Genomic DNA, 21,890 nt, shown 5'->3' on the forward strand with positions numbered 1-21,890 from the left:
AAGTAGGTTCTTTCCAGCAATGTAAACATGATTCAAATGGAAACAAAGCTCTGTGGCTTATTGATAGCTGTGGCCCTGCTTCTGGGAGCCTTTCTTCCTTAAGGTACCAGAAAGAGGAAGGCCTGCACAGAACTCGAGTGTGGGAGAGTGGGTGGGAGCTCCTGCTCTCTTGAGTCATCTGCTATCACAGCAAGCCTCACAGTGTTGAAAAGGGAACCTGTGCTTCCAGTAGCCAGTGTGGTCTGTAGCCAACTTGGGGTATGGGGTCGGCAAGGGGTGGCAGGTGGCAGAGTCCACTCTTCTCACCAGACATCAGTCTCCCTCTTCAGAGAGGAGAGACAATAGGAATAGGTGTCTCCTTCCTGCTCCCTGGTTTTCCTGAGAGAAGTACCCGCCTCAAAACCCAGGTGCCTCCATCCCGTGCTCAGCTATCCAAGGCCTCTTTTCTTCAAGTAGTAAAAAACGTTTTGGAGTCTAGACCCTGGCCCCGGCATTTGCTCATTCTGGGACGTCAGGCAAGCCACCTCAGCTTTCTTTCTATCTTTCTTTCTTTTTTAAAAAATTTTATTTATTTATTCATGAGGGACACAGAGACAGAGAGAGAGGCAGAGACACGGGGAAGAGGGAGAAGCAGGGTCCACGCAGGAAGCCCGATGTGGGACTCAACCCCAGGTCTCCAGGATCACACCCTGGGCTGAAGGCGGTGCTAAACCACTGCTAAACCGGAGCCGCCCACCCTAGCTTTCTGAGCCTCTGTGGGGTAAGGGTGAGCATAAAATGAGCCCCTTCCACCTGCTGAGCCCAGGGTGGCTTCTGACATGTGCTCAGTTGCCGCCTGCTGGATGGTTAGACAGCCAGGGAGGCAGGATAGTGTGGTGGCCAGGAGGCTGGGCTCCTGAGTCGGGTGGCCCGTGTTCAAATTCTGCCTTGGCCAGTGGCTACTTGTGGAATCTTAGGCTATTTACCCTCTCTGCCTCTCATTCCTCGGAGGTAAAACGAGGAGGATGCTTGTCCCTCCCTCTGAAGGTGGTTCTGTGGAGCACCATGTAAATGTATGAAAAGCACTTCAAACTCTGCCTGGCATATGAGTGAGCTGATATTTTTAGTTCCTGCAAGCTTCTAGTGGTTTGATTCTTGCTACTGATAACCTTAGCACTTAACAAAATTTCTTGCAGGAAGGATGTCTGAGCAGAAGCAGGAAAGTGGTAGAGGAGAAGCTTGACTACCTGAGGCCCTTTACAGGAAGAGCAAAACTCCCACTTCCTCAGCTTCTGTGTTTTTTAAATAAACCAACTCAGCCTCTGCAGATGCAGAATGTGGTGCTGGAGCAAAATGACTGGCGCCCAGAGTGGCAATCTGGGAATGAGATGCAAACATAGTCTGAGGTGACAGGTGGGCTCCCTGGGCCTTGGTGGGTGGGGCCGCCCCTGATCCTTCCTTCCTACCCTGCCAAAGGGAAGGGGCTGCACCTCTGCCCACCCTCCCTTCGCCTGCAGCCAGGGCCTGTCCACCTGTGCCAGCCGGAGATCCAGCTCAGAGCAGTGTGCCTGTCTGCCACTGCCAGCCTGCAGGGTCTGCCTTCTTAAAGCACCACGACTCTGGCTGCCTGCAGGGTCCCAGGAGATCGGGGACCATGTTGCGTGACTGCCCTCGGCAGTGTTCCCAGGAATGAGCCTACCTGTTCATTTAACTTGGCGGCTCAGAGGTCTGTGGCTTCCTGGAGGCAAAGCTGGCGTGGCCGGCTGGCAGGTGGGTGGTGGTCAGGACAGCCTCTGCTGCTGATACTAAGTAACCTTGGATTGAAAGCCTCCTGGTGAGCTGAGGTTCTTGTTGACAGGCTGGTCTGGCCAGCACATTTTTGTGTGATTATCTGCAAGATTGCTTTGGTTATTAGCAAAGAAGGATCTTGCAGCAGCCAGGTGTGCGTGTGTGTGTGCATGTGCGTGCATCGAATTGTCATCTACCCTCCAAGTCCCACACACAGTCCAAGGCACTGGGACTGAATCCTCACGCCTCACTTACACTCATGCTGTATTTTATAGATTCTAAGACATTTTTTTTCACGTTTTAACATCTCAAATTGGAATGTGTTGTACATTCACTGGTGTGCTTTAATTTAATCGGCAGTGCCGTTTCTTTCTTGGTGTACTTGGAATAACAGTGCATCTTAAAATCAAAGGCTTCTTGGATTTAACGAAACACTGAAACTAGGTAACCTCTAGAGAACTTGTGTAATTTGTCCAGTTTCTTCAAGGGAGGGAGCAGAGCCACCTTGCAGTGGTGGAAGGATTAGGTGAGGGAACGCTCACCGTGATGTGATTCAAGGGAATGAGGTTGGACACTAGGCTGACCTGGGCTCCTATTCAGGCTTTACTGCACATGAGCTGTGTGACCTTGGGCAAGTAGAGCAACCTCTCTGAGCCTCACATTCTTCCTTTGCCAGACGCAGATCCTTGTTCCACGGTTGTCACGACCGTGTGTGAGCATCTCTCCCTGTCTCTCTCTTGCTGGGTCTCATCTAAGCTCACACTGCCCCATTCCGGCTGGACTAAGAGGGATAGTGAGGGCAAAGGCGGGTTACTGGCCTTCCCCAGGTAGCAGAGGGACAGGCATAGTATTTATTGGGGTTTCTTGACTCCATTTCTAATCCTTAAACATCATTGTTTCCTTCCTTCCTGCCTGCCCTCCTCCTCCCAGTGTGCCCGAGTTTTTATTTTCACATGTGTTTCCTTTTAGCAATTCTCCTTCCAATCTCTCTCCTCTCCCTTTCTGTAAAATGCCCCCCTCTCTTCCCCTGTGCAGCCTCTTCGAAGCTCCTCATGGTGGGCAAGGGGAGGGAGCTCTGCCTCGTGGCCAGGGTGGCACAGGCCCTAGGAGCCACTGCTGACAGTAGTCTGTGGTCTAGTGTGCTGTGGTCCCTGCACCCTTCAGCTTAAGCCCACGTTCTGGTGCCACCAGCCTTGCTGCCTCCTGTGCCTGTGGCCTCTGGGGCACAACCCTGCCTGTTGGACACCACCATCACCAAGAGTGTTCAGTCCTTTCTGTACCCTTTTTGCTCCATTAAAATCAGACCTGTTCACATCCCAGCCCTGCTGGCTCTGTGACTTTTTGCAGGTTACTTAACCTCTCTGAGCCTGAGTTTTCTTCTCTGAATGGTGGTTGATGCACAAAAATACCTGGCTCGTGCTAGGTGCTTCATAGATGTTTTCTTCTCTGGACCACCTCAGATGTTTAAGAGTACTTTGTTTCTTTAGGGCCCTGGGAGTAAATGCTCCAAGTAGATACCCTGAGACAGATGGAGGAGCTCAGGGCAGAGAACTGCAGCGGTGAAGGCACAGGGACCTGTGTGAGCAGGAGGTGTTGGGCAGCACGGCTAGCCTCTGGGAGGGAATCAGGTGAGCTGTTAGGACCTCTGCACCTGGGGTGGGGGGTGTGAGGTTGACAACGTGGACCACTCACAAAGAGAGCAGTGGGCTGGGTTTCAGGTGCTGGATGACAGCCACATGGGGCTGAGAGCAGCTGAGAGCAGGCCAGTGAGATGCTGGCTGGCTAGAGGGAGGCTCTCAGCGCAGGGGGTTCTCGTCAGAGGTCCCTCTGTCTCTCCCACTCTTGAGCTCCTGATGAAAGCAGTAGCACAGCTTCCAGTTTCGTTGATGGTGTCAGGTTTCCCAGCCCCCTCCTTGATGAGGTGTATTTGGGCTCTGGCACAAGGGTGGACCTCTGTCTTTTTTCATGTGGCAAGGGGTATGACAAATTACCCAGCCCTGAGAGAAACAGGGCTGGGGTTGGGGCACAATTTGCTTGGGAAGAGCCTGTACTGGCTAGTGTGGTGACCCCTCTGGGCTCCCCCAGGAAGCTGGGGCACCACACAGCTCCTTACTAGGGACAGGAGACCCCGTGGGTTAGTTGTGCCAAGGCTGGGTGGGAAATTCCACCACCCCCCCCACCCCCCCACCCCCGCTAATCCCTCTCCCCTTAAAGTGGTCTCTCGGGGGTGGGGAGGTGAGGAGAAGACGCCTCACCCAGTGTCCCAGGGAGAGCATCCCCAGAGCAGAGAAGGGGCTCACAGCGCTTGTGCCTGGAGATGGCTGTGGGATTCTCGGAACTCAATTCTGGCCTGAGGGAGGAATGTATGGAGGGGTAGGATTGGCCTCCCAGATACAGTGACTTTCTGGGGCTTTTCTAGGGACAGGCCTGTGTGGCACGGGGAGACATTGTGTCCAGATGTAAGAAGCGGTGTGTGCCAAAGCGTGGGGGTGTTTGTGTTGAACAAGAGCTTGGGGTACAAGGGACAGGGAGTGGCCATACCCTGTCCCGAGGCTGAGAGCAGCTGGGCGGGGCTTATGTGTGCTGGTCTGAGGCAGGGCCTGGTTCTGTAGCCACAGGGGAGCCCATGGGCTCGCTGACAGGGGCCTTCGGCAGCCTTGTATGCCCACTGGGCTCCTCCTCCCTCTGAGCCCCAAGCTAGGGTCAGACCCAGAGCTCTTACCTGTTCCTCCCAGAGGAGAGCCTGGGAAGGGACCTGGGCCGGCTCCCCCTCCCCAGCTCAGGGCCCCTGAGCAGTGCCCTGGCCAGCCATGCTCCAGCGAGCCCCTGGGTGAGACGGCAGCCCCGGGATACCCAGCCTGAGCAGCTGGGCCTGGCAGAGGTGGAAGGACAGAAGGAAGTTGCTGAACGGAGCCTGCTGGGCTGGGGCTCTGGGACGATGGGAGGTGCCCGAAGGTTGGGGGGGGCTGTGGGGCAGGGGAGCAGAGGAGCTGCCTTCTCGGTGGCGCACTGCTTGGCCTTCCAATCCCGAGGGTTTCTGTGCAGAGAAGCGGGGAGGTGGGCAGCTGTCCCCAGTTGGCCGGCTCCATGCAGGTGCGGCCTCCCCCGGGAAGCTCACCCCCCTCACCTGCAGGGGCCCCACCTGCCTGGTGGGCCCCCGGAGGGGCGGAGCGGAGCGGGCCAGGGGCACCACCGGCTGTGCTGCTCCTCTCCACGCCCTCCCTGGCGTGCTGGGAAAACACGGAGCCCCCAGAGCCAGCCCCGCAAACTCTTGACTGTGTGAGTAATTAAGCCCTCTCTTCAAACAGCCACATCTTTAAAAGCTGTAATTTGTAGCCCAAAATAGCTGCCTGTTCAAAAAGCCAGGAGAGGCCTTGTTGTGTGCCCCTAGCAGCCTGTGGCCTGCTAATTCGCCTTTGACATTTGCATTGCCCGACACCTGGCTGTGGTTTTCTGAGCCACGGACCCCACGGCGGGCGGGAACTGTAGCTTTCCGGTGTGTACTTGGGAAAGGTTTTGAGAATTTCAACACGGTGTTTGACGTCGGGAGTTCCTGGTTCGGGTTCACGTGGCTCTACCTTTTTGTGTGACCACAGGGCCGTAGAGAAAAATCTCATCGTGACTTTGGGGCAAGGTGGATTCAACTCTCTGGACCCCGGGTCCTTACCTGTCAGGAGGCAGTATTTACTTGCGGGGATTTGGGGGAAGAAAATGAGACCACCTTGGTAAAGCAGACATGGGCCCTGGGGGAGGTGCTGTCCTGTGTCACCTTCCCCCCCACCCCCGCTTCTTGATGTAGACAGGTCTTGTGGATTTGGATAGGTGCTTTGTGGAAGCAACTCGGCTCACAGGAAACACCTCCCTTGACTTACAGCTTCTCCATCAGCTGACATGCCTGGAATTCTTGGGGCTGGCTGCTGGGCTCGGCTTCCAGATGTGGAAGCAATTTAAGTTCTGTTTTCCTAATCTCCAACGGTTTGCTTCTGAAGTCCACATTCTCACTTGAAAATCAAGACTGTTGGCTCTTTCTGGGGGCAGGGGTTAGGGTAGATGGCCTCCTTGGATCCTTTCTGTTCAGGACGTCGGTTCACTGGGGCACTCAAACCCAGGACCCGGGGCTTTGTTAGAATGGTCATAACTCGTCAAGGGCTTGGTCCCTACAGGAACAGAAGTTCACCCTGGGGCCACCTCCCCTGCGGTTTTCCCTTGGTCACTTAGCCAGATTCAGCTTCAGTGTCTGCCTGACCCTGGACAGCCAGCCTTGAAGGGGATGGGATGGGGGGGCTCCAGTTCTGGCCATGTCTGAGGGAGGCTGGTGTCTCAGCCGAGTAAGGTGCCCACGTGTCCCAGGAGTGGTAAGGGCCCTCCTTCCCAAACTGACCACAGCGAAGGGAAGAAATATGCACTGGATTTCAAGGAACCAGAAATACTGTCTGGCATGGAGAAACTGGTAATATCCTGCTCAATTACTGAGCGCTCCTGGCCACAGAGGTGGCCTGCCCCAGGATCAGACCATGGCATGGGCCTGTGGTTCCAGGGCTAACTGCCGATCTCTTCTCTTGTAAAGCATTCACTTTTTAGGTAAACTAACTTTTACATTTGTATTATAACTACACTAAGTACAGTCCTGGGCAAACAAAAATTGCCTTTGCAGTTTTAAATGTCTCTGGCTGAACTGCACATATGCTTTCCTTTAAAGTTAAAATATACCTGTACTATTGAGAGAATACAAGAAATAGAAATAATCTACTTAGATTTATATACATAGTGTTTAGGAAACATCATCCTGATAATTATAGATGCACCAAGCTTCAGCTTCAGCAAAATAGTCTCCAGAAATAGCAGTATCTCAAAATGGTTATGAGAGAGAAGATACCATTTCTTTTGAGGAGAGACAAAAACAAACCCCAAGTCTCTTGATGAGATTCTAAGGTTCAGTAGTTCTCTCTGGAGGTTGAGTTGAATTGACCTAGAAGGAATTTGCCTTTATTATCAGGGTGGGAAGGTGGGTGACAAAGCCAGGTGGGGCCTAAGGTACTCCACACAGGCTTCTGAGTGGGGGAAGGAGAGGGTGGTAGTTGACGAGGGCTGCCAAAACAGCTAGTACCACAGACGAGCTGGCTTGAACAACTGGAATTAATTTTCTCAAAATTCTGGAGGCTTAAACACTCAAGATCAGGATGTCAACAGAGTTGGTTTCTTCTGAGGCCTCTCTCCTTGGCTTGCAATTGGCTGTCTTCTCCCTGTGTCTTCACATGGTCTGTGTGTTTTTCCCCCTGGGTATGTCCTAATCTACTCCTCATAGGATACCAGTCAGATTGAGTTAGGGCCCACCATGACAACCTCATTTTAATGTAGTTGCCTTTTTTAAAAAAAATCTATTTATTTATTTTTAAAGATTTTATTTATTTATTCATGAGAGACACAGGCAAAGGGAGAAGCAGGCTCCATGCAGGGAGCCCGATGCAGAACTCGATCCCTGGTCTCCAGGATCACACCCTGAGCCAAAGGCAGCGCCAAAACTGCTGAGCCACCTGGGGTGCCCTGTAGTTGCCTTTTTAAAGACCCTGTCTCTAAATACAGTCAAACTCCAAGGTACTGAGGTTGGAACTTCAACATATGAATTTAGGGGGTGACAGGACCCAGGTCAGCCCATAACAGAAAGTTTTCTGGAACCATCTTCCAAGGGGTGGAGAAAGAGGAGTATGAGCAGAGCCTGGCATCCAGGGAGAGCCCTGAGTGGAGGGGATAGGAGCCAGCTCTGCCTGCAAGCAAAGGCCCAATGTTGATGATAGGCCCATTGGGGTAGCTCTTGGCCAAGTGCTATATTCAGAAAAGGTTCCAATGTTCTGACTCGTGGTTCACCTTCTAGAGCCTGAACTACCATGGCTGTCTGATCTGATCCTTTGGAACCAAGGCTGCTCCTCATTGAACTTGTGGAGTTTTGACCCGTGGAGTCATGTGGGCCCACCAGGCTCCCTGTTTCTGCTTCTTCGGCCTCTGGGATATAGCATCCTTTAAGGAAGGCTTCGCTTTTGCACATTCCTTTTAAATGGAGCTAAACTTGTCAGAGATTTTACGCTTTTCCTTAATCAGTTGAGCAAGTTTGGGGCAAGCATCTTTCATGTTTTATGTATATATCTTTCTACTAACATGCTGAAAAAAAAAAATAAGACTTGTAAGAACCAATTATGGGAAGCTATTGAGGGCAGGGCCACCAAAGCTGCGTGACTCCCCGAGGTTTTCCTGAAGCACTGCTTTACGGGGGGTTCCCAGCCCCCATGGTTCCAGAGCCCACCATCTAGCCCCTTCAGTGAACATGACTCCATCAGCCACATGAGAGGACCCCCACAGTGTTTCACGTGGAACCCAAACCAGCCCCTGCAACTAGGATAGTCCATCGTGGAGCTGGCTGGGGAGGAAGACAGCCCCAGCAAGGATTTGCACACCCACAATTGCTCTCCAGTGCCACTACCATATTTGCTTTATCTCTGTAGCTTCTATCCCCCTAAACCATTTAAAAGAAAATTAGACAAGACATTATCAAAACTCACAGTTATTTTCCTTATAACTGTTAGCAAGCATAATTAGCAAGCATAATTCCCTAATATTATCCAATATCTAGCCCATATTCTAGCTTCCACTGGGACCTCAATAGGTCTTTTTAGCTAGGAGGTGGTTTGCTTGTTTGTTTGAACTGGGATCTAACCAAGGTTAACATTTGGCTTTGGCGTTTCTTGATTAATCTAAAAGGGTTCTCACAGTGTGGTCCTGGGACCGTTGGCATCACCCAAGAATGTGTTAGAAATGCACCTTTAAAACAAAAAACCAGGGCAGCCTGGGTGGCTCAGCGGTTTAGTGCCACTTTCGGCCCAGGGCATGATCCTGGAGTCCTAGGATTGAGTCCCATGTCGGGCTCCCTGCATGGAGCCTGCTTCTCCCTCTGCCTGTGTCTTTGCCTGCCTCTCTCATTCCCTCTCTCTGTCTCTGTCTCTCATGAATGAATAAAATCTTAAAACAAAAAACCAACCTATTTCAACCTATAGAAAGGAACCCCAGACCTACTGACTCAGAAGCTCTGATTCCATCTGAGCTCACAGTTCCCGTACGATTCTGATGTATGTTAAAGTCTCAGAACCACTGGTCTAGGAAGATCCTTTTCTCTCTTCTTTATGAGCTTCCCTTTTTGAGAAGCTCAGGCAGTGGTCTTGTAGAAGTCCCCACATACCCTCTGCCTGGTGATTTCTCTGTGGTGGTCGGTAACTCATTCCTCCTTCTTCCATGTTCCTGGGGGGGTAGAGGTTAGATCTTAAGGCATGATTAGAATTGAGTATTTAGTTAAGATGACATGACGGGTGAGGCTGTGTCCTTCATCTTGAGTCCGGTCAGGAGGCCAGTGTCCAAGTGTTCCCAATTAGCGATTCTGGGCTTGATCACTGATTATAAAGCGACAATAGCCGATTTTTCTCCACGATGGAGATTTTGAGGGGTGGAGGGTGTTTGGAGGGTGGAGGGTGGTTCTTTGATACTGTGCCAGCATCCAGTTCCTCATCAACCTTCGCTCTGATGGTTTTATTCTACATGTGGGTACACTGTGCTATTTGTGTCTGGTCTCATTTGTGTGGTTCATACCTCCCATCTCCCTTCTAATTCTTTTGTCTGCTCCATCAGTTATCGAGAGATGAGTTAAATTCTCCAACTTTAGGCATTCATTTATTTATTTGGGCACAGTAAGCTCTGTGCCCAACATGGGGCTTGAACTCCTGACCCTGAGATCAAGAGTCACATGCTCTACCCACTGAGCCAGCTGGGTGCCCTGTCATTCCTTTACTTTTGGCCTGTGTCCTAATGTTTAAACTATGTCGCTTGTAAATGGCACATAGTTGTTGTTTCTATCTAGTCTGATGGGGTTTGTTTTTTAATAGTAAAGTTTATTTCATTTTCTTTTTTTTTTTAAGATTTTATTATTTATTTGAGAGAAAGAGTGAGTGAGAAAGAGACAGAGAGTATGAGTGAGTGTGCAAGCCACGGAAGATGCAGAGGGAGAGAGAGCCTGATGCAGGCTTGATCCCGAGACCCTGTGATTGTGACCTGAGCTGAAGGCAGATGCTTAATCAACTGAGCTACTCAGGGATACTGGGTTTATTGCATTTTCATTTAATGCATTGCTACTATGGTTGAGTTATGATCTTTGGCCTTTTTTTCCTTCTTTTTTCATGTTTCTTTTTGGATGACTTAAGCATTTTTTATTCCGTTTCTTTCTCCATTAGAATGTCAATAATTCATTTTTATTTTTAAGTGCTGACTTTTGACATGCTTCAACATGTTATTGGAATGGAAGTGGCATAGTGGGAAGAGGGGCTTGGAGGGTCTCCCGGTGCAGCGCCTGACCCCACTGTGATGAGCATTTCCAATGGGGTCCAGGATCTGGCCCAAAGCCTAATGGGCTTGAAAGCCAGATCTTGTTGGCCCTTCCCTCATCCTGGGGCTTGAGTGCCACCCATTCCCACAGATTATCCCAAGATGGACACGAAGAGGCAGAAGGCCAGCTGATCCATTTATTGTGAGAAGTGTGCTCTGGCAGTTAGTTTGGGCAGCCCGCCTTTCCCTGACGCCTGCACGTTCCTGGAAGCTTGCTGTGATCAGAAGGGTAGTGGGTGAACATGGACAAGGGGCGCTGGTTAGATCTGAATGGACATTGAATGATCTCCATCTCTGATGCCAGCTAAGTTGGACCCCACGGCCTTTGGGGCAGGCCCGACATACAGATCAAGCAGACCTCTGGCCAGTGCCTGGGTGGACACCACCAGGGTCTGCTTCAGACTCTTCTCTTCAGCCCCTTCCTGGGGAAATACTAGCCTCCTTAATACTCAGTCCCTCTGCTCTGCCACCCTGCTGGAAATTTGCTGCCAGGGGGCTATCGGACATCCTCATGTCTGAGTTTTTCTGGGAGCTACATCAAGCCCTCTCTTTGTCTTGCACTCCTGTGACACTACCTTAACAGTAGCGTCTGTTGGGGGTCAGGGGAGGGGTGAGGAGTGTGAGATTGGGGAGAGAGACAGCTCAAGAGTTGCAATTAAAAACATCAAAAAAAAAAAACATCAAAAAGGGGGCGCCTGGGTGGCTCAGTGGTTGAGTGTCTGCCTTTGGTTCAGGTCATGATCTTATGGGATCAGAGCCCCAGGCTCTCTGCTCAGCAGGGAGTTTGCCTCTCCCTCTCCCTCTCCCTCTGCCCCTCCCCCCTGCTCCTTCAAATCACTCTCTCTCTCTCAAATAAATAAAATCTTTAAAAATAAAATTTAAAATAAAAACATCAAAAAGAAGAGCATGAGGGCTTCCCCGCCACTTCCACAGTGGTGGCGCGTGCACTAGCAGGGCCTCCTTATCTGAGTGCCTTTGCTCTTATGCAAATGGCATGGGAGTCCTTGAGAAACACCAGCGTTACTTTCTCTTTCTCTTCTGTTCAGTGCCAGCCTGAGGGGCCCATCCAGGACTAAACCTCGTCTGCCCGAGGGCCTCCCTTCTCCCATCTGTAAAACTGGGTGACTAAGTACTTCCCTGCAGGGGCCAGGGAAGGAAGTTCACTACAGAGCTCCCAGCCACTCTCTGATCTTGCCCCTGGGGATGAGAACACAGCAGTCTGTTCTGTCTTCTTGAATCGGCCTCCTCAGTCAGAGTGGGATGCTTGGGCTTTCATCTTACAGTAAGCCGTCCATCCCCAGGGCTCGCCAGGACAGGAGATAAATGAACTCTGATGGCTTGGTGACCTGGTGCTCCTGTGTCTACCCCTGACCCTGTTGGGGATGAGCTGGGGCCTTGTATCTGAGCCATGGTTACTTTCTGTTCAGAAGTCAAGGCTTAGGTACCAGCCTCCTTGTGTGGAAACTTACCTCCCCCTTTCTTCCCATCCTCACCCCATGACTGGCATCTGAGGAACCCTTTGTTGAACCAGAACCCTATCAGCCACAGATGAGCACCGACCTCCTGCCTGCAGAGCAAGGCCTGGCTTCGGTGCAGGAGTCGGCCGCCACAAACAGGAGGTGGGTACAGCCTGGATTGCTTACTGATCTCCGCTGCTGCCGTGCCTGGATGGGTGCCGGAGCTGCAGTGGCGGGTAGGGGGATCCCAGCCCCAGGTAAGCCCATCCTCTCTCTCTGGACCTGGGGGCACTGGCATCCACAAGTCAGCTCCTTAGTCTTCTGCTACCCATGGGGAAGACCCAGCAAGGCCTTGAGCAGGCCTGTTGTCACTCTTCCTGAGCAGAGGGCTGGCTGGGCTTATGATGAGGGATTTCATCCCCAGCCCCGCCACACAGCCCTCTCACCCCCTAGCCTGCTCAGCCTCACCCAGACAGCATCCTGGCTTCTCTCCTGCCCCAGACTTGGTGTGTGCCCACCCCCCACCCCTCCCACCCAGTACCTTCCCTGCAGTGGGGTTCCACGTGTGCCTGCTGGTGCCTGGCTGCGAGGGAAGCTGGGATGTGCCCGTTCAAGCTATTTTTACCCAGCCCTGTCCCCACAGAGCTGTTCTTTGGCTCTGAGTTACCGGCTGGGAAGTGGAGCCACTGCCAGGCCTGGGGGTGGATGAGCCAGAGCCTCAGAGCCTGCTGGACTCCCTTGCCTAGGCAGTATCTCATCCTCATACTTATTAGATGGCCCTGGTGGGGAGAAAAGAGGCACCTGTATCTCTGGAACTTGCAAACTTCAGGCTTCCAGAAGCTCAACCCAGCCAACCTCCACCTGATGTGTCACTGGGGGTCAAAGGGATAGGGTCCCGGGGCCTGGATAGAGGCCACTGGGCCTGGAGACACCCCTGGTTGTCTTCTCAACAGTGAAGACAATAATAGCTCAGATTTATTGACCATTTTCTGTGTGTGCTTAGAACGTGTACGAACTCGTTTCCTGATGACATTTAACTCCCTTCTGCAGATGGGGAAACTGAGGCATGGGGGATCCAATAAACCTAAGGTTGCAAAGCTGAGTAGTGGAGCTGGGATTTGAACCCAGTCAGTCCATCTCCAGAGCTTGCTCCAACACAGCTCTGCCCCACCTCTTCTCTGCCACGTTCCCAGCATCTATGAGGTGTGAGGCCCTGTTCTATGTAGGTTCTCTGTGGAGGTCTTGCCAGTGGGTATTTCCATCCCTGTTTTTAGATGAGGTCTAGAGGTTGAACAACTCCTCCAGGGTTGCATGGTGGCCTGTGAGCAAGCCAGATGGGCACCTGGGCCTCGGGGTTGCCACAGTGGGCTCCTCCCAGCTCCCCATTCTGCGGGGTAGTTTGCTTCCACAGATACCTGCCAATCACCTGCCATATGCTCCCCACAGTGCCGACTGTTGGGGTTTCAGATGCAAACATCTCCAGGGTTACCCCTTTAGGCTCCTCCTCCTCCTCCTCTTCTCCTCCTCCTCCTCCTCCTCTCCTCCTCTCCTCCTCCTCCTCCTCCTCCTCCTTCTTCTTCTTCTTCTTTGGATTTTATTTATTTATTTGAGACACAGAGAAAGAGGCAGAGACATAGGCAAAGGGAGAAGCAGGCTCCTTAAGGGGAGCCCAGTGCAGGACTTCATCCCTGGACCCGGGATCATGCCCTGAACCAAAGGCAGATGCTCAACCACTGAGCCACCCAGGCACCCCTAAGGTATTCCTTCTCTCAGGGAATGTGCAAGTGGGGTCCCTTGGAGTCTGTGCTCTCGCTGCCATGAAAATGAAATAGGTGGTATGTGTGACTTGGAGGTGGCATCCCACTAGGGCCAGGTGATGGGAAGGACCAAATAAAGTCATCGTGTCTGAACCCTGCCACACCCCCTCTGGGCATGTGGACAGGGGGACATGTTTGGCCCCTCTGATGCTGGGATGCCCTCTCCCACCATGGGTATTTCTTTTTTTTTTTAAACCAGCTTTTGAATTCAGCCTGTGCCAGCTTCCTACAGAGGAAGGGTGACTGTGGAGCCTGCTGGTGGGTAAAGGCGCTCTCACTGGAGAGGTGCTCCCACAGGCAGGCTGTGTGCCTCTGGGCTCCCTCTTCTAGCCAGGGCCAGCTGCATCCAGTCCATCTGGAGACAGGGTAGGAGTGAGGAGAGGGGACACTGGTGATACAGGCCTGCCCTGCCAGAGTAGCTGGATAGGGCCTGTTTTCTCAGCCTCAGCCCTCGATCTCTCTAGAAAACCTTGGTCTTGGATACTTCCCCAGGCCCAGCCTCTTGAGGAGGGCATACTTCCTAGTCTCCAAACCAATGAGTAGTAGCCTTCTAGCACCTTCCAGCAGCTGCCGTGCTTTGCCTCCCTTCCTGAGGTGTTTGGGATCAGAGCAGGCCATCCTCACTTCCAACAGCACCCCTCCCAGGCCTGGTGCTACACCCTTCCCTTTACCAGAGGGCCCAGAGGAATGGAGCAGGGATAGCAGGGCCACTTCTCTCCTGGACAAATGCCAAACCAGTACTGTCCCAGGCCAACCAGGGCATATAGTTACTTACAGCTGTTTTGATATTATTTGAATTTAGGGGGAAACTACTAAAAATGGTTTTGAAGTTATAAAAATTTTAACTTGCTTTGGGCAAACAACAGTGTATTGAATGGAAAGGTGTTAATGTGGGAAGGCAGCTGATCTTAAGAGAAAAGGCTGTATGTTGAGAGTGAGTGAGTGAGTGTGTGTGTGTGTGTGTGTGTGTGTGTGTGTAGCAAGGGGGCGGTGCATGTCCAGAGCCTGGCTCTACGTGTGCGCAGGGCGCTGGGTAGCAGGGAAGTTCCAGGCCAGTCCCTGCCCACCCTGAGCCCCATCTTCCCCACATGTCAGACTAGGACTGTGACTCCTTCATCGCTGCCCCGTACACGTCCTCTGGCTCTCCCGGGGCTGGTGTCAGAGCTGGATGGAGATATGTGCGGGAGACAGACCGGCTGCTGTGTCAATCATGAAGGACCAGGCACACGTGGACTCTGCCCAGTCAGAGTCATGGCTGAGCCAGGCCATTCTTTCCTTTTGGTCCAGCTGTCAGAAGTGGGTATGTTGCTCTGGGGCATCAGGTGAGATGGGGTCGTGGTCCCCACCTGCATATAGTAAGTTGGGTGTCTCTGGGCATCATGCCTGGCAAAAACTGGGCCTCTATGTCTCAGTCTCCAAGGAGACAAACATGAATCAGACACAGCCCAGGCCGGACACCCGGGGAGCATGGCTACTGGTCGCTCCTTGGTGCCCTGCTTGCCTCCTGCAAACTTGTAGGTGGGGGGGCAGCAGCCTCCTCAGGACCCCGTGCTGGCCAAGCTTTGAGGAGAGCGTAGGAACTGGTGGCTCACAGTTCAGTCCCACCCTGCCACCAACTCCCGTGTAGCCCCAGGCAAGTCACCTCACCTACGGGGTGCGGGGCGGGGGTGGGGGGAAGGAGACCCAACTGATGGGGCTTTGAGAACCGGAAGTGGCCAAGGACTCCTATAAGCCACAAGGCAAGCATTCCTAGCAAGTGCTAGCCCTGCCTTTGTGGCTGAGAAGGCAAAAAGCTTGCAGAGGAAGGAACAGAGCGCATGCGTTGCCCGGCCAGGTGCCCTGCTCTCCTGGGTGGGCTGTCTTCCTCCTGCCTGGTTTCTCCAGGGTCCGCGCACTGGCCCAGGCAGCTTCCTGGCGCGGGTGGGAAGCGGGCAGCAGGGACAGAAGGCCCAGGCAGGCTTCATACTTCCTAATATGTTCCTGTGATGCGCAATCTTCTCGTTGTCACCATGAGATTGAAAATCCCGTGAAGTGTAGGTCGCATCACTGATAAATGGAACCAAGCAGGGGGCAGGTGGAGGTAGGTGGCCCTCCGCCTGCTGGCCAGACTTCTGGGGGGCTACTTTCTGAGCCTCGACTCCCTTGTTCATTAACTGGGGAGAAGGATCGCTGTTCTGAAGCTGTCGTAAGCCCGGAGAAGATTCTGCACGGACTCTCAGCTCTGTCTCCAGAACTTGGCGGCTGCTCCGTTAACGTTGGTTTTGCGTTGTTTCTCCTGGGCTGCAGCTTCGGGCTTGCAGAGGAAGAGCTTGCTCAGGGTGCAGGGTCCTGTGAGGTTGGGAGCCATGTGGGGCAGATGAGTGGCCTCGAGGTGGAAAGCGCTGTGCGAACACTGGGAGTGGTTTTAATTACATGGCCCCTGGGCCTCCACAGTTGGGGCGCCTGGCTGCGTGGTGCCGACTTGCCAATCCATCCAGTGCTCGGCCAAGTCATGGCACAGGCAGGAGCCAAGCCCACTAACTGCCAGGAAGTCTTGGTGGGGAGGGAGCCCCAGGAGGGCTGCCTGCCCGCCACCAGCACCGGGGACTGCACTCTTCCAGGTGGGCCCAGCCACGCCTGTCGCTGACCACCTTCCCTGGATGTCCCTGGTCTTGTCCTTGTCTGAGGTGCCTGGAGGCTCTTCACAGGCTTTGTTCTGTTGCCCGTCTTGCAGTCCTGGGGCTGCAGGAACCCCCTGTCGTGGAAGGCTCTACTAGCCCTCGCCAGGGAGCACCCCAAAGAGCCTGGGGAAAGGCTTCTCATCTTGGACAGGTGCAGGTGGAAGCCCCAAGAAGTGGTTTGTCAGGAGCTGCCTCTCAGACGAGGTAAACTCTGAATAAGGCCAGAGCCCTTAACCTGTCAGGTGGTCTCAGCAAAAAGGCCAAGCAAACATTTGTCCCGAACTGACATTGTGGTGGGCCATGTGCTGGGCACTGGGGACCCACCCCAAGCTCAGAATCGAAGGACCTCGTGTCCTCCTCTTCAGCATGGCTGTGAGGGGCACAGCAGACTGTCCCTCCCGGGCTGGCACCGTGTCTTGTGGCCAGGATTGATTGGTTGAGGTCCTCCCCAGAGACTCCGTGATCCTGTTAGTCCATCGTCCCTCTCAATTTACCGAGGAGGGAACTGCGGTTCACAGAGGCTATTTGACATGCCTCGAATCACGGAGGGAGATTCTGTGCTATGGGATATCCCCATACCCTGCTGCATCCAGCTCTGCTCTGTCGGGGTCGTCATTCCTGGTGGCCATCTGTTACGGCTCTGCCCTTAGCTCAGTCATGGAGCCATTCGGCTGCCTGTGCAGACTGTGACGCAGACCCTGACAAGCTGTCCAGGTGCCTTGAGCGACATAGCTGGCCTGCCTGTGGCCCTTCTCCATTGATGGCTGTCCTAGGGTTCTGGCTCTGTGGGGCTCTCATGAGACAGTCATTGTGAGAGATCCAAGACAGATCACCTGCCAGGTATTGTTACCCTCAAGGTCCTGGGGTCTGGGTTCCCCTGCTCCCCAATCCCTGCTGACATCCTTGAAGTCTGATGAGATGTGCTAAGCCCCGGGGACCCAGCCCCACTCATGGGGTGCCTCTCTGTCTTTCCCAGGGCAGCGAGGTGCCAGGACCTACCTTCGCTGATGGCGAGCTCCTCTCCAGGGGCCCCGGCTTCTTCCCCGAGGACGAGGAGGAGGCTATGACACTGGCCCCCGCTGAAGGCCCCCCAGAGTCAGACACGGACAGCCCGATGGAGAGCACCCAGAGCCTGGAGGGGTCGCTTGCCGAAGAGAAGGATGGAGGGCTTGGGGGCCTGTTCCTGCCAGAAGACAAGTGAGTTAAAACTAGTCTGGAGTGCCACATATCAGAAAGTGGTGGTCATGGCCACCCCAGAGATTTGGAGAGGGTGGGAGAGGGGGTCTAGTGTCAGTTTGACCATATGAAATTGTCAATTTTTAATCATTTTTTTGACCTTAAAAATAGAATTTCCTATACATTTTCTCAGTGCAGGGCTTCTCAGACTCCAGGGCCTCTGGAAGTCCAGCTGTTCTCAGTGGGGTCTTTGGAGTTGTTCATCCGGGTGTGTCTTGGGAGCAGTCTGTGAGTGATACTACGACTAGCCACCAAGGACAGCTGGTCAGGGACCACAGACCTGTTAACCCTCTGGCTCACCATTTTGCCACTTGGTCATTCACATTGCGTTTTGGGGACCCATCACCAAGAGGCACCCAGCAGGGCTGGCTTGTAGTAAAATGTGTAGGAGAAAGAGCTGAGGGGTATGATGAATTCCACCCAAGGCTCTAAGGAACCTGAGGACAAATAAGTAAGTTTAAAAACAAAACAAAACACAGGGTGGAGGTACCAGGAGGGTGCTCTCTTATGCCCTATCATCAACAGTCTGATTTTCAGATAGAGACTGGGATCCCTCAAGGGCACAGTTTGAGAATTACTGCCTTAACTGGTTCCCTGCTTCTTGCCACCTGGCCAGGTGGCCCAGCTGGGAGTGTGGAGGCTTAGTAGTTCAGAAAAACCATCATTTATGAGTGACACCATGCAGACATGACCTCACGACAACTAAAGGGAAGATCTGTTTTGGCAGGTGATGAGCTATGCTTCCTTCTCAGGCTGCAGGCCAGGTCAGCCAGCCCCTGACACGGTCACAGGTCATACCGCAGGGGCCCCCGAGAGAGGCCTAGGCTCTCTGACCCACATTCTTTGTAGAGAGGCTTTTCTGGACTAGAAGTCCCCTCTGTAAATCAGGAGAAGTGCCTCACCTGGCAGCTCGCTGTTATTTATTTTAAAACTTCATTTCTTATTAGAGTCCCAGCCAATTAAACAGAATGTGAGAAAGGTAGAAAAATGGGGAGGATGGAGGGGAATAACCAACCTACTATAATCCCACCACCCAGACCCCAGCCCTGCCACCACGGAAATATTTTCATGCCCTACTTTTCTTATCCTGTAGACCCCTTTTACTTTCTATAACTTAAGTTTTCACATGTAACTTTTAACTCGTACTAATTTTCCCATAGGATTGCTAGTATTTTTTTTACAGACCTTTCAACATTTCGATAATCCATAATTTGATCATTTTATTTCCTAATCCATGTTATAATTTTGCAACTGTAATTTGATCACTTAATTTGCTAGTATTAGCAATGTAGAATATATAATCTTATATACGTAAGTTATTATGATTTATGGTGAGTTAATGCAGGGAAACCATTAGGTGCTAAGCGGTGCTTTGCTGCTCTAGAGAATCGTTGGTTTGGACATCTTTCATGTAGGAACCGTTTCTATGGCAAAAGGTTTCCCTTAGGATGAGGTCCCCAAAGTGTACTCACCAGGTCACAAAGCGCAAACTCAACTAGGCTTCTGATCTCTGGCACCGACTGACCTCCAGGAAGGCTGGCTGGTCTCGCCAGTACGAGCTGTGAACGAGACTGCGTTAACGGCCGCCTTCTCTCCTCCTCTGACACCCAGGTCCCTGGGCCATGCTCCATCCATGACCACATCAGACCTCTCCACACACTCCACCACCTCGCTTATTAGCAACGAGGAGCAGTTTGAAGACTATGGGGAGGGGGACGATGTGGACTGTGCCCCCAGCAGCCCCTGCCCCGATGACGAGACCAGGACCAATGTCTACTCAGACCTGGGATCTTCAGTGTCTTCCAGGTGGCCCCGTGGTCTTGAATGGCATTTGGGGTACAAGGAAAAGTGGTGGAACCAACCGAAGCTCATCCTGGGGTGGGGGTTCAGAGGGCGGAGTCCTCAGCTACATGGGCTCTGCTCCAGGGGTTTGGGGGTGCTGCCTCGGCACTCTGGTCGGGGTCTAGAATTTTTTATCTCTCCTCCTATCTTGAGGAAGAATCAGAATTAACCCACGTGGGGGGCTGCAGACTCTGGGGTCTTCATTGTCTTGCTCCCTAGCACCTTGGTGTTGAAGGGTCCTTCCAGGTGACCTACAGACCTAGTCATGACTTACTCTGCCATTAGCTTTCAGCTGCTGTATCTGTGAAATGGGTACTGTTCATTGGCTTATTCTCTGAGGGTTTTGAGGGAGGGAAGATCTGTTGCTGTGTTTCTACTTCATCTGCCCCTAAATGCACGTACAAAAGGTTCACGTGTATTGCAGAATCTTGTAAAACAAGCTCAGCAGGATGGAGTAGGGCACCAGACTGGAGAGCAGGAGGTGATTTCTTTTCTCTCCTCAATCAGTGCGGGGCAGACCCCAAGGAAAATGCGGCACACCTACAACAGTGAATTGCTGGATGTTTACTGCTCTCAGTGTTGCAAGAAAATCAACCTGCTGAATGACTTGGAAGCCCGGCTGAAAAACCTGAAGGCCAACAGGTGAGTCCCCAGGACCCAGCAGAGGGATGGGAGACCAGGGCTAGGTGGGGCGGGGGGTACCCAGAAGAGGAAGCTGCAGGCGAGGTGGCCCCACTCTGTCATGGCAAGTGAGAGCACTGTCAGAGTGGGATTGATCCCGGGGAGCTTGCATTTTTCTGCAATGGGAAAATCAAGGTGCTTCTACTCAGAGCCAAGCTGATTACTTGGGGCTTCTACTCAGGGCCCACCTGCAGTGGGTGGGACAAAGCTCCATGGTACACTCAGGTCTCTTGCAGCCACAGCAGAGTAAGGAGTGTACTGGAGCCCCCTCTGTTCAATGACTGTCCTTTCTCTCTCTCTCTCTCTCTCTCTCTCTCTCTCTCTAGCCCTAACCGGAAGATCTCTAGCACAGCCTTCGGACGGTAAGGCACCCCCTTGGGGGAATGAAGAATCCCACAAGTGCAGGCAGAGCAGCCAGATGAGGTCTATTTCTGAGAAAGAAGGTCCAGGAGCAGTTGGCCTCGCCCAAGCCCCTGGCTGTTTCAGCTTCAGGCAGGCACACCTGGGACACCCAGGGAGACACAGCCCATCTCATGGCTGTGGGGCCGCTCCCTGCTCTCTGGGACTAGCAGCTGTACCAGTGCCTCCCGGGGTTCCTGCTGACTGAGGTTGGGCACGAGGGTGCCTCATTGGAGCTGGTCACTTGGCTCCAGGTTATATCCTGCACAGCTCACTTCCAAGGATCCCACCCTGGATCTCAGGATCCAGCTTCTCCTGTAGGCTGGCCTAGGTCTATGCCCTGGGCCCTGGGAGCTGCCGGCAAGTGCCCAGGCCCTGGCTCAGGAGCAGAACTGGGACAGGACAGCCCGTTGGCAGACACATGGCTGCTGCCTGGCAGGGAGCAGGAAGTGGGAGCCTCTGGAGAATGGTAGCTGGGTTTTGCCTCTAGCAAGAGTTCCCTCGGCCAATGTTGGCCTGTTTGTAGACCCACCCAGCCGGCTGCCCTGCTGAGTCTGGGTGGGCCTCCTTCTCTCTGCCCCTTCCCAGCGTCCCCAGAGATGCAGGAGGAGCTGGTTTGCTGGAGGGGATTGAGTCTTGCTGGGAGGCCTCGAGAGGACCCTCTGCCAGCACTGTGGGGCCAGTCTGTCTTCACTGGGCAGGTTTACAGCTGGAGGGAGGTGATCGGGGGGGTTCATGTGCCCGCTCTGGTCACTGGGTAGTTACTGGCTAGAACACTGGCATGAAGAGGGGTACTGAGCAGCAAGGCAGAGCCGTGATGGATTGGCCATATCTGCCAGGGCTCTGGAAGGGTATAGCAGCCCATCTACCATCCTGAACCAGATGATCTCTTGAGTTCAGAGGTCAGGCAACTCTCCTCCCCTGACTGGGTGAGGACAGCCTCCATGGCTGGGTTCCTAGTCCCCTGTCAGTGCATAGCCTGCTCTGGATCCCAGTTCCCAGAGGCCGGCCTCTATAGCCCTCCACCCCCCCTCCAACCCCTTTCAGGCAGCTCATGCATAGCAGCAACTTCAGTAGCAGCGATGGTAGCACCGAGGACCTGTTCCGAGACAGCATTGACTCTTGTGACAATGACATCACTGAGAAGGTGGGTCCTGGCTGGGCAGAGGTGGGGCTTGATGGGTGCATGCCCCTGGGGGTGGTGGGGAGTGTTCCAGCAGCTGTCTGGGGACCTGGGAGACGGAGACCGTCGTTGTCCCAGGAAGTGGGGATGGGTGGCCCTTATAATGTGAGCACACACACCCCTGCCCTCACCACCCTTCATGTACAGACACTTGGAGGGCCTGGCCGTCCGTTCCACAGTTTCTGCTTCTCTGTCCTGTGAACTCAGAGGCCCCTTCACCCCCACCCCCTCTGCCTCCTGCTTGCAGGTGAGCTTCCTGGAAAAAAAGGTGACCGAACTAGAGAATGACAGCCTGACCAACGGAGACCTGAAAAGCAAACTGAAGCAGGAGAACACACAGCTGGTGCACAGGTTGGGGCCAGGGGGCTGGCTCAGCGGGGGTGGGGTGGAAGTTGAGGGAGAGCCTGGCTGTGACTGGGGAACAGAT

General features: G+C 53.2%; 1 protein-coding gene across 3 annotated transcripts in view; it reads left to right on the forward strand.

Moving 5' to 3' along the window:
- The window catches only part of RAB11FIP4 (RAB11 family interacting protein 4), a 117,024-nt gene that overhangs the window by 82,798 nt on the left and 12,336 nt on the right, over nucleotides 1-21,890 (forward strand). For 2 of the 3 annotated variants that reach the window (XM_041725033.1, XM_041725034.1), the window contains 6 exons: nucleotides 17,099-17,319; nucleotides 18,970-19,164; nucleotides 19,708-19,842; nucleotides 20,208-20,243; nucleotides 21,328-21,427; nucleotides 21,711-21,814. In XM_041725033.1, the coding sequence (XP_041580967.1) occupies nucleotides 17,099-17,319; nucleotides 18,970-19,164; nucleotides 19,708-19,842; nucleotides 20,208-20,243; nucleotides 21,328-21,427; nucleotides 21,711-21,814 (791 nt within the window). Of the gene's footprint in view, nucleotides 1-11,700; nucleotides 11,808-17,098; nucleotides 17,320-18,969; nucleotides 19,165-19,707; nucleotides 19,843-20,207; nucleotides 20,244-21,327; nucleotides 21,428-21,710; nucleotides 21,815-21,890 lie in introns of those variants that run through there. The other variant, XM_041725035.1, reaches the window with a different exon arrangement.

Source organism: Vulpes lagopus, chromosome 12 (assembly GCF_018345385.1).
Source record: "Vulpes lagopus strain Blue_001 chromosome 12, ASM1834538v1, whole genome shotgun sequence".
Taxonomy (NCBI): Eukaryota; Metazoa; Chordata; class Mammalia; order Carnivora; family Canidae; genus Vulpes; species Vulpes lagopus.